We start from the raw sequence: 17,736 nt of genomic DNA, 5'->3' as shown, positions 1-17,736 counted from the left end.
TTCATGTGATTGTATGAAACATAACCACAGTAGTGGAGCTTGCATATCAGAATATAGATTGTTAAAAAAATGAAGTGAATATTATTTATTCGTTATCTCTCACCTAAAAGCATACAACTTGGTGATGTTTTCAATTTTGTCACTCCACTATATGTTTCAACGGCAAGCTATCTCGACAATTATAAACATAACCATACAGGAAACATAATATATGAATCGTTTTGGAAAATTTCTATTATCCTTTAAGTGGATCCTCAGTTTATATGACTATTTCAAAACAAAGTAAAAAGAACCGATCTTTAGTGTGAAGAAATTCAAGTTATAATTTCACACGTCCGTTTCTTTTGGACATTAGTCCATGACCTATATAAATATAGCCAATGCTTTATTGTAATTTAACAATACTAAAAGGGAGATATGCTCAATGGAGAGGGATGCCACGTCCTTTAAAAAAATCAACTAATCAAGAAGTTCTAATTCGTCATGTCACTACTGCTTTCTGTCGAATGAAGAGAGTATATGGGCCTTTGTTTGCGTTGTCTTTACATAGACCAAGTTCAAACCCATTATCCCCTAACCCTCAGTGGAAGCGTAGAGCTGATCTTCCCGACTCTTCCACTTCATCTTCACAGGTTTTTCTGTAGCTCCGTTTTCCCTTGCTCCTATTCATCCATCAACGACGCTCTTTAATCTCATCTTAATGTTTCGTTTTACCTCCCTCTATTTATCCTCATCAATCAATGACACTCTTTAATCTCTTCTTAATATTTCGTTCTACCTCTCTTTCTTCGAAGCAAACCCGAAAACCTAAATTGAAGCTATGGCGATGACGCTGAGGAGGCTTTTGAGGTAAGACTTTCCCAATACCCTTTTGTATTTTTTCCTTTTGTGACTGTTCCGTGAAGAAGTAATGTCTCTTTAGACAACTCGATTTTGACATGATTAGGATCATTTTGATGCACAACTATCACATTGTGGAATGATGGGAACTGCACGAAAGATAGGATCCAAATTGAAGCTTTTTGTCTGTACAAAGAGAAAGAGGAAGGATACTTGATGCTGATGGGAACTCTGTTGAATTTGTTTAGAGACAAAGAAGTCAAGGTGTGAAGTAATCATCTTTCGTTGTAAAGCTTATTCCCAGTTTTTGTGCTTTATGGGTTGTCATACATTGTTTGTTCTCAGGATGCATGTCTGGACAGTATTGACATTAAGCCAGTGTACATGGTACCGATGTCTTTCAAAATCTTCAGGGTACGTTTATCGCATTGAACTAACATTAACGAGGTCAGCGTGTTTTCACTTGGAGGTTATGACGATGGATTAGTACCGATGCTCCCTTCCAGTTGAACTTAATTGTTCCAAAGGAAACTCTTCCTCGGAGCTTTACATTTCCCTACACAATATTTTACCAGCACAAGCTTCTGCGACAAACTTATACAAGTAACAATACCAGGTTCTTCTTCTCTTTTGCGTCTTCCATATGCACTATTGTCTTTAGCTGAGACAGTATCTCAACAGAAGCAACATGGATCGGTTGGCATTAGAATATACACGTACGGTATGTCCCCTTAACTAACTCGGCAGAGGATAAGCAAGCAGCAGATAGATTACTGATTTCTTTATTTGTTAGTGATACCACTCAAATTACCCTAAGGAGTGATTTATACTCTCTCAAATAAGAGGTCGAGTTGTAGTACTTAGGGATCGAATCCACAGGGAGCTAGGGCACACAAAAAATCTAATAGTTATACGATTAAGCTAGGCTAATAGTTTATAAAGTAGTAAATATAGATAGCAAAACAGTAAACAAGTTGAACAAGACTATTGTTCAGCTTGGCAAAGATTTGTTTGATGGAAGGATGGTTTGCTAGATCTAGGGTTTCTATTCAGGTAATCAGGATTATAATGATATAGAGGCTAATTGTCGCTTGCAAGATATTATAGAACTCAAACAATAACAATAATTTACCAGCTCTCGCATGTCTAGATTATCTATCACTAGATCTAAGATCTCAGCTCTCGCATGTTGATCTGTAGAAAGTGTCAATTGATTATTCTATAGGAATATTGATCGATACACCTTTCACAATATCGATCGATTAATCTATTGGATCATCGATCGATATCGCTTCTAGAAAGCTTTACGATCGGATTGAATATGTGTTCACTAAGGTTTCTAAATAAACTCTTGTATGTTTCTAGCAATCCTAGCTCAATAGAATTCAGTTTAGAGAAAAGACCAAGCGATGGCATTGTGTCTAATGATTCTAAGATCAGGGTTCTAGTTCATTACTCTAGAACACAAGCAGTAAGAAAAATCCTATGATGAATATCACAACTTAGCAGTTCTATAATTTAGGGTAATCTCTCATAACCTATCTGAACCCTAAACCTAACAGGTGGATCTATTCAGACATGAAGTTTGTCACATAAAACATGGATAAAATAGATGAAATTGTAATAGATATAAAAACCAAAGACAATGGAGTTCCAGGAGGACTCTGAAGGAGTTCCTCCTTTTTCTCCTAACTAAGAACAATGAATAATAAAGCTTAGATAGCGTAGCCGTCAACAATGGCTTATAAATAACATAAATAGGGTTTCTGGTCGTCCAAGGGTATTCTGGTAATTTGGGTTTGCTTCTGGGCTTCAGCGGTCATAAAATATGCTCAGCCCATATTCTGGCATCACTGTCGATCGACACCAATACTGTTTCATCGATCGACAGTCCTTCATCTCCTCGACAGCTTCCTCTTGCGAGGCAGACTGACCACTCTTCAGTAAAATAGGCATAACGTCTGCTACAGGATGATGATTGACCTCAAACTGGTGGCATTAGAAAGATAACTCAAAGCTATATATTGTGTCAAAATATGGGCTATATCTAACGGTGGTAAGGTCTCCATCCATAGCTAAACATCTGATATGTCTGTGCAGTTTTACACTTCAAAAGACTCCAAAATCACCATATTTCTCCAGAAGGTACCTGTACCTGTAAATACTCTAAATAAACTCTATATAGTAGTAAATATATATTAAAACACTTATAGACCATGGCTGAAAGTGGGTAAAATCCATGGTCTATCAGTTACTAAGCCCAAAGAATCAAATGTTGAAGCATCTATATATTTTTATCACAGAGTTTCTTAGTTAGTTTTTTTTGTAAGGCTCTTACAAGTGGCGAGAATCCTGAGACGATGACGACCAATCGACCATAGTTGGACTTGGGTCTATATTACCCGCTTTTGCAGAGGATGAGTGAGCCGGAACAAGTTAAGGGTGCAATCGATTTTGTAGGAGTTATAAATTACATGGAACATTACGTCAAGGATAAGTCCTCCTCTCTGAATCAAAATCTCCATGATTTCAACATAGACATGGCTGTGGAATTTCCCCTTAAATTATATGATTCTGTGAGATTATTGCTAAAGATGTGGCTCACTGATTGCGTCAATCTACCTTGCAGCGTTTGGAAACACAATGTTCAAGAATGAGGTTCGTAATATATTACATATGTTACCAATTAAAAGAGAGAGAGAGAGATACTAATGTTTGGTGATTTTGCTTATTTCAGTATGCAAATACACCATGGAGTCTGCAACAATTACAGTTGTACACCATCGCAGAGAATATTCTCTCTTTACATCAGTTCGTTTCATGGCTGTAGCTCTATTTCCGGTGAATGATTCTTCTCCTACAGGTCAGACGACGTCCTCAAAGCTCATCACTTGAGGACACGAAGAGATTTAAGTATCTGAGCTCACACATTGAAGCAATGCTTTATTCACTCAGGTAACTTCCACAGTAGCAAGGACTCTTAAGATTCAACATCCCACAGCAGGAAAGATTTAAACATTAAAGGGCATTCTCAGTGGTCGTTGATGGATTAGATGTTTGGAGTGTATAACATGAGATGGATTATATTATGTGGACTGCAAGGATCCTTATCTTAAGAGGTACCCTAAACTCTCTGCTCGGGGGAATACTTCACCATTAATCGCATGCTTCTCAGTCACTGAATGTTAACGACGATTATACTGTATGTTTAAAATAATCCCTAAGCTCCGGTGGACATGCATCTTTGGTCTGAAGCAACATTTACATCACAAAAAGTAAATGTGTCTGAATCAGGGCCGGCTTAACTTTGTTATGGGCCATAGGGCAAAAAAAAAAATTTTAACACTCTAAAATTTATATTTAGATAATGTTTAAAATAATTTTAAAATTTAATCAGTAATATTTTGTATATTTCGTGATGAAAATAAAACTATATGCATATCGAATATTTTTGGACCCTTTTCAATTTTATTTATTATATTTATAATTTTTGTTATATACAAATATAGAATTTTTTAAAAAAATTGGACCCCTTAACTATTATTATACGGGGGGACACGGATTTGGACACGGGTTTGGACCCGGGGCGGTCGCACCGCTTGTCCCCCCTCCTCAGCCGGCCCTGGTCTGAATCAGCCTTTATGTCATTGTGATTAGTAGATATCTATGCTAAAAATATTATGCCTTTTAGTCATTACAATTTCGTATGATGGAAACGAATCCTTTAAACTAGCTTAGTTACAGTTGACCAAAAAAGAAAAAATAATATTAAGAAACCAAATCTAACAGTAAACTATCTGAATAGAAACGTTCAAAACAATAATATAAGCCAGAAAACCGGTTCTCATTCGGTTCAGATAGTAAAATAGGAACCAGAAGATACCCAGAAAAAAAAATGGTTCTCATTCGATTATGGTTTCAGATAGTTCTGGTAATTCATGTTAAATATCGAGTATTTTATCATAAAATGTCAAATAATTAGAATGATTAAGATAAAAATTTCGAATATCGAATATTTTGGATTACTTTGGATATTTTGGATAAAAATATCCGGATACTTTCGGGTAGTTTGGATACTTTATAATAATTTATTTTTTCAAATATTTTTAGATACTTTTAATAAATTTTTAAATTATAAATATATATTTAGTTATGTTATAACTTATATGTATACATAATTAATATTTTTATATATTCGGGTATCCGTTCGGTTCTCAGTTCGGTTATTTTAGATATATAAATATTAGGATCCATTCGAATATTTGAGGGTTGCATCCGGTTCCGATTTCGATTCGATTCTGATTTGGTTCTTCGGTTCTGTTTTTTTCCGTCCATGCCTACCTCTAGCCATGACATAAGCATATCTATAACTGATTCACCTCTTCATTTGCTTTCTCTTGAATTCACGCATGTTTCTTCTGATTCTGAAATTACTGGAGCAGAAGCTGAATCAACAACTTTTTCTTGCTCCATCATATTCAATATGTCTGAAGGCTTTGTTCTGCGATGTTTATGGTTTAAGCCTACAAATAAGCCTACTGGTAAGTGACCTCGATACATCATCTCGGTTTTCTTTAAACAAAACCGTTTATTCAGTCATGCAAATATATTAGTTAGTCACATATACTAAACTTATTTTCCGAATTTGCCAGAGTAAAAAGTCAAATGCAAACTAATTCTCACAAAATCAGAAAACGTCTAGAATAATATTCAACTTATCAAAGGCTACAATTTGGTTGAATTTACAGAAGATATGGGAATTTTAAAAACATAAGGAGAAAAAACAAATTACACCAAACCATTTTTGTTTCCTAATACATAATAGTATTTTAAAAACATGTTGGACATATTTATTATTAAAAAAACTCATATTTTATAACAAAACAGTGAAAGACATTAATGAAAACTATGGGAATTTAAAATTTACATGGAGCAAAACATCTTAAATACAAATTGAACAAAACAAATAAAATTATAAAGAAAGAAAAGTACAATAAATTCATAACACATACTCCACGCGTAAAGAATTATAATTTAATAGAATCTCAATTATAATATTTAATTCTATCATATTGATATTATATTCTATTTAATTATAGTATTTCACATACGGGAAATAATTAAAAAAAATAAAACTGGGGAAATTTAATAATGTTTGTAAAAATATAGTATCTCACATACTGGAAAGAATAAAAAATGGAGAAAGTTTGATAATTTTTGTGAAAAATAAAATATTTTAATCAAAAAGCAACTAAATTAATCTATATTTATACTATTTTGAATGTACAATTTGATATTAGAAACAACTAATTTTGAAATAAAAATATTTTATAATCATTTTTAATTTATTTTAACTTATAAAGTCACACACACTATGTATATATTTAACTAGAAATGATATAATAGTTAAAACTGCATTAAATTTTCTGAAAACTAAATTAAAATATTGTCAAAATTATGTGAGAGACAATCTCTAAATATTTCACTGCTAGGGAAGTTTAAATTGAATAATATACAATACTACTTCTTATGTTTCCAAATGATATATGTTTTAGTTTTTCACACACAGTAATAAAATATATTAAATTCCTATTAAATATATTTTTGTGATTTATTTCTAATAATTTTAGAAGGGGCGAAAAAAAGAAATAGAAGAAAAACATATTATACTATATTGTGTACCGTTCAAAAAATAATATATAAAACTTCATTTATTGTAATAAACAGAAAATATCAAAAGTAGTTAATAGACCTTTAATAAGAAACAACAGTTAATCGACCAATTACTATTTTGTTCTAGCAAATATGTCAAATTTTTATACGAAAAATGAGACCAGTATAAGAAAATCAACCAATCATAAGTTAACATTTCAAAATTATAAATAAAAAGAAAAAAATATAAAAGCGAATTAAATATTATATTAATAAAATTGATAATATATTTTATATACTTCTAATTAATCTTACTTTACAAAATTTTAAATTTTATTAACTAAATTAAATATAACACAATCAAACATATTAAAAATGATTTAGATCTATTCCAGAATTCAAAAAAAATATTCACATTAAAAACTTAATCTATAATATTATTTTAAGTGTATTCTTAGAGAATTGATTTCTTCCTGTTAATTTATTTAGAATATACTTTATATGTTTTTCAATTAATATGAACCAAACTGCCCGTAAAAATAACACAAATGTTCAAATTAGTTGTACAAAATTTTAAATATAATATAATATAAAATGCAATAATTCACATACACAAAAAATGATAAAATTTTAAAATAAATAAACTGCGCGTAGTACGGCGAGAATTTCTAGTGACAATGAAGATGATGAATAGACGACAAAAGAGAAGAATAAAGAAATTAAGTTCAATAATGAATATATTATTGAACTTATTGAATTTTCTAACCAATTATCATTTTGGTGACTAATACTATTATACTAATATATACTCCGTTTATGATACACGACCTTCCAACCCTCACACGTGTTACTTGAAATCAGAAGATGCTGACATGTATTAGATTATTTGCGAGACTGGCAAAGATCAGATCACCCACTTTCCTTTGAGGGAAAGTGTTACGACCTTTATAAATGATTGAAATTACAAATGTTTGATTGGTTGCATCTCACAATAGCAAGTTTATTAAAGAATCGTGATGCGAATGATTATGTCAACGTTCAATGTACGGTAGAATTCAATAAGGGCTCATTTAAATATACGTTGTTCATCGATCCATTTTGGCTTTCAATTTCTCACATGGCATGCACATCCATACTTTTTTTTTTGGGAAAAATAAATGCACATCCATACTAGTATTTAATATTTATCAAGGATTACAAGTCGTTATTCATTGTCAACGATTGCTTAGACTAAAAACTTATGAGACTTGTTAAGACTTAATTTTGGAGAAACTGTACAAACTGTCTATCTATTCTATACAATTTCGAAGAGGAATTATTATCGGGTTTTTTTATTGCATCTGTGGAGAGCTAGATTTTGTTTAGTATAATTTTCGGTTGTTAAGCGCTAACACACCATCTAGATCCTGAGTTGAACTAGTTGGCAATATTACCAAGCATGATACTAATCAGAAATATGTTTGGGTGGGGTCGTGGGGATATGACATTGCGACATATACTAGTTTAAACATCAGAAGATATAAGGATTTGTAGTTTGATAAAACTCAAAGGGTTATTGACACAACTTCTTTTTGTTTCTTAATACAGTTGTAATCTGCAGACATTAACGTGAAAAGATTTGATGATAATATAAACAAAATCACGTGTAGCCTACGCAAGGCATGACGCTTTCTGCATGAACTGACACGCAAGGTGACGTTGGATCAAAGGGTTTAGGGACTATAAATTAACCTGTTCGATGTTAATGGTTCTGATGCCAAGACAAGGTTAGGTTTTCTAAACCGGATCGGAAGTGATAAGTGTTTTTCTTAATGAAAACCAGACCCATTCCACTAAATACATATCTAACATATTTTACTTAGTGCTTACGTTGAGTCTCACAATTTCCGCACCATAATTCCATTACTATATAATTCAGTAGATTAACAATGTACAGTACAGTTCATTATTTATGCCTCTTTACAGGTTTGCTGGCCGCATAATCGTATATTTTATCCTCCATAATCACAACCTAGGCACAAGACCAATAATATTTTGGAACGAATTTAACCACAACTCGAATATATATAGATATCACAATATTATCATTCAATACGGAGAGAGTTTCTTGCAGTAGTAAAAACACATTGACACTACTGGAGATGGGTCCAAATCGAGTAAAATATACAGTGCATTCAGTGCCGAAAACAGCAACACTTTTTTGGGTGCGTGTACCTCGGGAAGATATCTAATAAAGATAGATATCACTGGCATTTGGCCGAAGATATCAACCAATATGTCAGATAAATAAAAAATCTAAATATTATCACCATAAATCCAGTTCAAAAGGTGAGAGTTTTATAGAACTTATATAATTTGGAACAGAATAGAAATAATTCTTTTAAAATGTAGCATATAACAATAGTTGTGCTGACCCAAAAAAAAACAATAGTTGTGCTGCGAAAGTGTGAAATCAGGTATCTCTCAAAAGAACTGAATCTATAAGACCATCATTAACCCGAATCTCTTAACTAGGGTTTTTAATTTCGGTTAAAAAGCGGTTCTTAGTTTTTCTTAGTTTTTTAACTAAGAAAAGCTAAGAATAAATAAAAGATATAACAGCCGTCTCTTAACCGAAAATTGTAAAAAAAAAAACAAACAAAAAGTGTCAAATCATGAGTTAAGAACCCCAGCTAAAAGACCGGGGTTAATCATGTCCTAAGACTATGAGTAACCCAGGTTCTTAGAGTGAGGTTTTTAGTTTCGGCTAAGAACCGTTTCTTAGTTTTTAACTAAGAAAATCTAAAAACTGTCTCTTAATTAAGAGATAAAAGAACTTATTTTTAGCCGAAAAATGTAAAGAAAAAAGTGTTAAATTATGAGTTAAAAACTTCAAATTAAGAGTCCGGGTTAATTATGCTCCAACACGTTGCTTTGCAACACATTACAAAATGCGTAATGCTTTATTCATTGTGTAATATGTTACCGAATCTTCATTACTAAAACCGTAAAAATGAAATCTTAAGCAAGCTCATATTTTATGATTTCTCGAAGTCAAAGTTTCTGAATTTAGAAAGAAAATCAAATGTTGCTTTCATGCTTAACTAGATAAATAGCTAAATCGTGCCGACGCCTAGTGCCGACCATCCAATCTCATAATTCCAAGAACTTTCCTCACTTACGTGAAGGGACCCCATCCGAATATGCTGCAAGAATAAGTCATCCACTACAGAGCTATTATTTATAATTGATTAATTTGGTTAGTTATGTTTTAACAAAAAAATTTCAATAGTAGTTATCAAATTCGAAGTCCTGTTTGAAAAGAAGACTATAGGCTAGAATCCATTCTTTTTTTTTTTTGACAGCAGGCTACAATCCATTCACAGATGAAATAATGTACGAAAATGGCATAAAAGTTATTGATACATGAAAATTGGCTACATATTAGCACAATAGTTAAAATCTATAAGTTATCTAATAAACATTTTGGAGGCCATAGATATTCCTTCAAGTATATGGTATGGAAAATTCATATATTCAAAACTTCATAATTATTATAATAAAGCATCCAAACACAACCAAATACCATAATGTATAAACCCCACTCAAAATACCATCCAAATAATTTAAGGGTCATGAAAATGTTTAATATATTTAATATATTAAAAGCTTAAAACTAGGGTTGGGCAAATAAACCGAACCCGTAAACTCGAACCGAAACCGATCCGATAAAATGAATCCGAACCCGGCATAGATTCCGAATGGATCTTGTTTTATGGTATTTCGGGTTATGGGTATTATTCGAACCGAACCCGAACCTAAATGGATATTTGATAGAACCCGAAACATTCAAAATTCTCAAAAAGAACTTGTACCAAATATGATCTCAATTCCTAATATGTATTCCAAATATATTGAACATCTAAATAATTATCTATTATATGAAGATTGATGATTAAAGGTGGCGGTTGAAGGTTGAAGTTTTAAAATTTTTGTTTTGTTTTCATTGAATAATGTTTTTCATTTCATGAGAACTTGGTTTTCGTTTTATGATTTTATTTATTTGGTTTTCTTTCGATCAATAACTATGTTTACCTTTCACTTGATTTTGAATAATCACATTTGATGTTCCTTTCTTTTTTTTGAACTGATTTTATTTATGTTTTGGTTACAAAATAGGTACAAATCAAGTATTTTTAAACCGAAGAACCGATTTTACTTATTTTTTTGTTACAAAATAGATATAGATCATGTACATTTAAACTGAAGAACCGATTGGGACCCGAATCCGAAAGTACATCGGATTGTACCGGTTCTTTGAAGATTTACTAACCCTGATCCGAACCCGATAGAACCCAAACCGAATTTTCATATAACCCGAATGAAACTGGTTTTGATAAAGCGGAAAAATAGAAACCCGATTGGACTAAACCGAAATCCGATTGGGACCCCAAATACCGAAGCCTACTTAAAACATATACTCCGACAATTCGAAGACCAAAAAATTTATTATATCCAGCCTAATATATTTTACAATTAGCTGGTTTCTTGTCAGCCTAATTTTAGTTTCTAAGAAACATATTTCTCCGTGCGTAAGCAAAAGAAAAAAAAAGATTGTTAAACCCCATACTACACTGAAAAAAAGTATTTTATGTGGACAATATTTCTACATGTGTCACATTATAATTCGTTGGCGTGTACTGTGTGTTCTCTATCCGACTGGGCATGACAGATCATCCAAGCAAATCAAATACCCAACTCTCACACATTCTCAAACTTTAGGTTCCAAAAACTCCAAAGAGAGTTTTGTGAAAATTAAATTTAAGAGAGAACAAAAAAGAGTAGAGAGAGAAGTAAATGGGATTCGGCTTAGAGAGCATCAAACCACTCTCCGGCGGCTGGGGCGCGGCGGCGCGTTCCTGTGACGCTTGTAAATCAGCTTCCGCCGCCGTGTTCTGCCGAGTCGACTCAGCTTTCTTATGCATCACTTGCGACGCAAGCATCCACTCCTTCACGCGCCACGAGCGCGTGTACGTCTGTGAAGTCTGCGAACAAGCTCCCGCCGCCGTCACCTGCAAAGCCGACGCCGCCTCACTCTGCGTCACCTGCGACTCCGACATCCACTCGGCTAATCCTCTCGCTAGCCGCCATGAACGAGTCCCCGTCGAGTCTTTCTTCGACGCAGCCGTCGCGAAAATCTCACCTTCCACGTTTGGAGTCCTCGGCGATTCCACCACCGTGGATTTAACCGCCGTGCCGGCGATGGGAAACGCCGATGAGCTCGGTTTGTGCCCGTGGCTGCTCCCTACCGACTTCAACGAACCCGCCAAAATCGAAACCGGAACTGAACTGAAGTCTTCTGAGTTTATGTTCTCAGACTTCGATCGACTCATTGACTTCGAGTACCCAAACACGTTCGGAGCAGACAGCCTCGTACCGGTTCAGACAAAAACAGAGCCTCTTCCTGTAACTAACAACGATCACTGCTTCGACATAGACTTCTGCAGATCAAAGCTCTCGACTTTCACCTACCCAACTCAATCAATCAGCCACAGTGTAAGTCTCCTCTCCCCCGTGGATTTCTCGAAAGTCGAAAACTTTTCAACTGATTTCGATTTTGACATTCAGGTCTCGACTTCGTCTCTCGAATACGGCGTCGTTCCCGACGGGACCACCTCCGTTCCGTTTAACCGGAGCACGATCACCACTTCGACGGCGACAACCGGCGAGCGGCCGAGCTCCATGGACAGGGAGGCTAGGGTTTTGAGGTACAGAGAGAAGCGAAAGAACAGGAAGTTCGAGAAGACGATACGTTACGCTTCGAGGAAAGCTTACGCCGAGTCACGGCCAAGGATCAAAGGCCGTTTCGCGAAACGAACGGAGACTGAGAACGACGACGTTTTCTTTAGTCAGGTTTACGCTTCAGCTGGACAATACGGTGTCGTACCAACGTTCTGATTTACCTGAAAGCTCCTCCTCTCTTCCACCCGTCGACTTACCGTAGACAACCAATTTATCCTTTCTTACAGCTTCGCCCGATTACTTTTTTTTTTACCGTCTCTCTCTCGCAGCTCGCTGCCACTGTAAGCTGTAACTTTTTTTCTATTTATGTGTGCTTATTTTAGAAAAGTGAAAATCATATAATTTGGTAATTACGATTTATATATTGGCTGATGTTGTCTTGTCTCTCTATTATATGTTGACGGAGGAGATTAGGTGGAGTGTTTTATAACAAAATTTATCAATTAAATATAGTTATAGACTTATAGCGGAAATCAAACTCTTACTGTTGTTTTTATTTTTGTAAAAGTACAGTCTTGGTTCAATATTTTTACTTCGCCGTAAAACGGAAAATCCAATTCAATCCGCCGTTGAGAGAGATATTTGTTTTTTCCTCCGTTAAGTAATTAATTACCTCAATTATTGAAAAGTCGCGTTGTATATTCCAACATATCTGGAATTTTCGCAGAGTAATAGACGAAAAGGTTGACTTTTCAGAAAATTTGAGAAGTAGGAAGAATGCAGTTAATGGTTTTGTCCGAAACTTCATAAAACTTTGCCTTTTGGGTTTCTGTAGAGCCAATCTTTATCTCTCTGCAAGATCGTGATCATTGTCAGATAAAGTCAAAGTCATTTAGGACTATGATGTTTTGTCGTAAGTCATCGGTGATTTACTGATTAATACTATCATTAGACCATGATTATCGCTGCACGGTTTCATAGGTCGATTTTTTTTTTTTTTTTTGTTTTTGCTGATTAAAAAAAAAAATTAAAAATCGAACCAATCACGGGCCGCCACGTGTCAGTGGAGCCTGCGAACAGTGCAAGAATTGCACCAAAGTCGATCCTTATTTAGCCTCTTCTATCACCGTTTTTAACCCAAAAAGTGAGACCCCCAACTTAAAAACCCTACTTATATCCTGCGATAATCCTGTCATTAGGTATTTGGTTCTGCAATCCTTTTTATATCATTCATCCAGCTATGCAGACTCATGATTTATAAAAATTAGAACTAAATTTAATAAATACAAATTATTTACAAAACCACTGATTACATCAAGAATTCTAGGTTATAGTTTTTAGTTTATAAAACTTCAATGGTAATTGCAAGTTACATTATAGTTTAAAGGTTACATCATAGCTTCCTTACAACTTGTTTAAGGTTTCTGTATATATCTGATATAATGAAACTATGCAAGGAAAAGAGCAAAACAATCTGCTAAGCGCTAACTATTTACATAATCTTCTGAACTCATGCACTCTTTTCAAGTTGAACTATGTAAGTCATTTTATATCTTAATAGGCAGATAGTTACGTTATATGAATCTGTACCAAGTTTCGCGAAAATATAAAGTTACCCATAATCAATAGTTTTGATCGCAATAGTTGATACTTGATAGAGACCTCTGCCATACAAGTGGGTTTAGAGACCTTGATGCAATATGTGCAGTTTAGGCATGATCATTTTTTGTAAGGTAGCTTAAGATTTGCAAATAGTGGCTACGAAATGATGTGGCTTTGGGGCCACATATATACAATCATAATAACGTTAATAATAGCGCATTAAAGCAAAGTACTGACAATACATGGACCTAAAGTTTTGATTTATTAATAAAAAAACAAATAATTAAAAGTTTGATGTTGAGTGTCACGAATAAATTGGGTACGGATGGTGGTTTTCCCTCAATTAACCTTGGATTAAGCTCGTTAGGTAAACTCTACCAGACTCATTGTCTATTATATACTAATCATATAGTTATTAGCTTGGTCTTATTAATTGCAGTTCAGTTTCAATATGATTTCGTTAAGTACATTTCTCTAAGTTTGCATGTTCACGCGTTTGCATGTTAAAGTTGCATCAAACACAAAGATTATAAGAACTTCTCTTCTTATTAGATTTAGAAATTCTCTCAAAACTAAACCTTTCAATGTGTTTTTCTTTTAATGGAACATCTCTCCATGAGAACTCTTTATATAGGAAGAAGCTACATCTTTTCCTAAGGGCAAAGCTACATCTTTTCCTAATAATAATATGGAAACATTCCTAAGCTCGATATGTTTTCCTTTTTCCTTAACCCATCAAACTTCACTTTAATGAGTTAACTTGCTCCTTAAGTTAATTGGAATTATCCAACATTCTCCCCCTTAATTCCAACTTGAATCTTAGGTATGTTGATCTTCTGAACTCCGATGAACTTCCATAGACCGTTACTAGGTGCATCGCATTTCTTCGATACGATGTTGCATCAGAACGTGAGTATAGATGCTTCACTGCTTCTCTATGACTCTCTCTTAAGCATCCTATGGTGCTTCGATACGATGTTGCATCAATCTCAGGCTCCTCCTCTGCCTTTGATACTTTCAAACTCGTGTGCATCAGAACGTGAGTATAGTTACATGACTCCATCTTCGTCTTGACAAGTATACCTTGCGCGTATCCTTCTTGTTTGATGTGAATGCCATCAGCTCCTTGCGTTACTTCTATACCAAGATAGTATGTAAGCATCTTGAGGTCTGACATCTCAAATCTTCTTGACATATCATCTTTGAATTGCTTGATAACATTGAGCGAAGTCCCTGTTACAAACAAGTCATCGATGTATATAGCTATGATCAGAAGCTCCCCCTTCTGTTTCTTTTGATATACCGCAGGTTCCTTGGTGCACTTCGTGAACTCTATCTCCTTGAGAACACGGTCGAGTTTGATGTTCCAAGCTCTCGGAGCTTGACGGAAACCGTATAGTGCTTTGCTAAGTTTGTACACATGATCCTCCTTTCCTTTCTCCACAAAGCCTTCTGGTTGAGTAACGTATACATCCTCATTTAAGTCTCCATTCAGGAACGCAGTTTTCACATCTAAGTGATGGATCTCCCATCCATTAGTTGCTGCTAACGCCAAGAGTAGTCGTATGGTTTCTATCCGAGCAACTGGTGCAAATACTTCGTCGAAGTCTATGCCTTGTTGTTGCACATAACCTTTTGCAACTAGCCTTGCTTTGTATTTGATCACCGTTCCATCTGCATTCCTCTTGATCTTATAGATCCACTTCAAACCTATCGGTTTCACACCTGCCGGCTTCTTGACGAGCTTCCAGGTTTTGTTTTTGATGATAGATTCGATCTCTGCCTTCATTGCATCGATCCAAGCTTGTATTACTGCAGCTTCGATGTAACTTTCTGGTTCACCATCGATGGTGAGCAAGAGTCTGCCACTTTCAACTTCAGCGAGTAGGATGTAATCATCGAACCGCTTTGGTTTTCTGATGTTACGACCATATCTTAATGTTACATGTGGGTCTTGGTTTGCATCGTTGTTCTCTACTACTTGCTCTTGTTCATCTGCGTCTACAGCTTCTTCTTCTTCATTATTGTTTTGCTCTTCGTGGTGTTGGTGATCTTGATGCTCATCACCATCTCCTTCTTCTGTAACATCAATATGAGGAAGCTTGAATGATCATGGTTCTTCGTCTACGTTTGTTGATAGTGTGGACCAATCCCAACTTTTCTTCTCGTCAAAGATTACATCTCTACTAACAACTATCTTCTTCGCGACCGGATCATAGAGTCTGTAAGCTTTTGAGCCGGGCTCTGTGCCTAGGTTGATCACCATCCTTGATCGATCATCCAGCTTCTTGAGATGAGGACTGTTGATTTTTGCAAAAGCTACACATCCAAAGACCCTTAGATGCTCAATGTTCGGTTTCTTAACATACAAGCTTTCGTATGGAGTCTTGTCTTCCAAAGCCTTTGTAGCAATGCGGTTTATGAGATACGTTGAATGACGTACTGCTTCTCCCCATAGCTGATTAGGTATCTTCATAGCTTTCATCAAACTTCTAGTCATCTCCATTAGTGTTCTATTTCTTCTCTCAACCACACCGTTTTGTTTCCGTGTATACGGTGCGGTGAGATATCTAGTTACACCGTTTTCTTCACAAAAACGAATGAACTCAGAAGATGTGAACTCTCCTCCTTTATCGGTGCGAAAAGTCTTGAGTTGTAGCTTTGTTTGATTCTCCACGTACTCCTTGAACTTTTTGAACCGATCAAACGCTTCACTCTTCTCTCTTAGCAGCATCGTCCACATATATCTTGAGTAATCATCAATTAAGACAAATACATATCTATTGTTTGCTGGTGTTGATGGTGATATCGGACCGCACAAGTCACCATGTACCAACTCCAATGCGTGTGATGCTCGATACTTTGCTTTAGGCAGGAAAGACTTCCGAGTTTGCTTCCCAACTAAGCAGGCGTTGCACACATCTTTCTCGTGTATCACCTGAGGCATCCCTACTACCATCTCTTTGTCTACCATATTCTTCATGACTCCAAAGTTCACATGTCCTAGCCGTGCATGCCACGTCCATGTAACATTAGTTTCTTGTATTTAAAGACACTTCGGATATTCAACCTCCATTGGCGTCTTGTACAATCGGTTTGGTTGCCTTGCGACTTGTACTAATAGCCTTCCACGGGGATCTTTCAGCATCAGTAAGTCTTCTTTCATATTAACCTCACAACCCATCTCGGTTGCTTGTCCAAGACTTATGATATTGTGTTTAAGACTTGGGATGTAGTAGATATCTTTGAGTGCTCTTCTCTCCCCTGTTTTTCCGATGAACGTGATCGAACCTTTCCCAACAATCTCGATGTTTGATCCATCACCGAATTTGACTTTGCCTTTGATGCTATCATCTAGGTTTGAGAAGAACTCTCTCTTGCCTGTCATATGGTTACTTGCACCATTGTCAAGGTACCATATACTCGTATTTCCATCGCATTCATCAAACCTCTTAGGAAACACTCTCTCTTCGTTGAGGAATACTACTTCATGCATATATAATGCATCCGCTTCTTGTGTTTCCGTTAGGTTAGCTTCTTCTCTTGGTCGTGTAGGACAATGTGACACGAAGTGCCCCATCTTGTCACATCGCCAACATCTAACCTTAGAGTAGTCCTTCTTGGTCTTGTCTGAAGCTTCTCCTCCTTTGTTATGACCATCAGAAACATTAGACCTTCCTTGTCCTCTTCCTCTTCCACCATAACCTCTACCTATGCCTCTTCCTCGCGAGTTGTTATGGCTTCCACCACCTTGCATATCATTCTTTCCAAACATGAGCTTCGATTGACATTCATCTTGGGTTTCTTCTTTGATGCGTTCTTCGAAAGCCTTCAATCTCCCAACAATGTCTTCGAATCCCGTTGAATTTAGATCCAGCACTTGTTCTAACGAAGCTACGATGTGAATGAACTTCGTTCTTG

At 35.4% G+C, this 17,736-nt stretch overlaps 1 protein-coding gene across 1 annotated transcript; it reads left to right on the top strand.

The window, feature by feature from the left end:
* Positions 1–11,189: 11,189 nt before the first annotated feature.
* On the top strand, positions 11,190–12,661 carry LOC106439603 (zinc finger protein CONSTANS-LIKE 5-like). The gene is made up of 2 exons (XM_013881086.3): positions 11,190–12,027; positions 12,100–12,661. The coding sequence occupies exons 1-2, from the start codon at positions 11,329–11,331 to the stop codon at positions 12,427–12,429; spliced, it is 1,029 nt and encodes a 342-aa protein (XP_013736540.2). The 5' UTR covers positions 11,190–11,328; the 3' UTR covers positions 12,430–12,661.
* The last annotated feature ends 5,075 nt before the right edge of the window (positions 12,662–17,736 follow it).

This window comes from Brassica napus, chromosome C2 (assembly GCF_020379485.1).
Source record: "Brassica napus cultivar Da-Ae chromosome C2, Da-Ae, whole genome shotgun sequence".
Lineage (NCBI taxonomy): Eukaryota > Viridiplantae > Streptophyta > Magnoliopsida > Brassicales > Brassicaceae > Brassica > Brassica napus.
The sequence above is the reverse complement of the archived record's forward strand: the minus strand, read 5'-3'. Positions and strand labels throughout refer to the sequence as shown.

Coding starts and splice junctions, on each gene's coding strand:
- LOC106439603 (XM_013881086.3), top strand. CDS start 11,329: ATGGGATTCGGCTTAGAGAGCATCAAACCACTCTCCGGCGGCTGGGGC. Junction 12,028..12,099: donor CTCAATCAATCAGCCACAGT/GTAAGTCTCCTC, acceptor TTTGACATTCAG/GTCTCGACTTCGTCTCTCGA.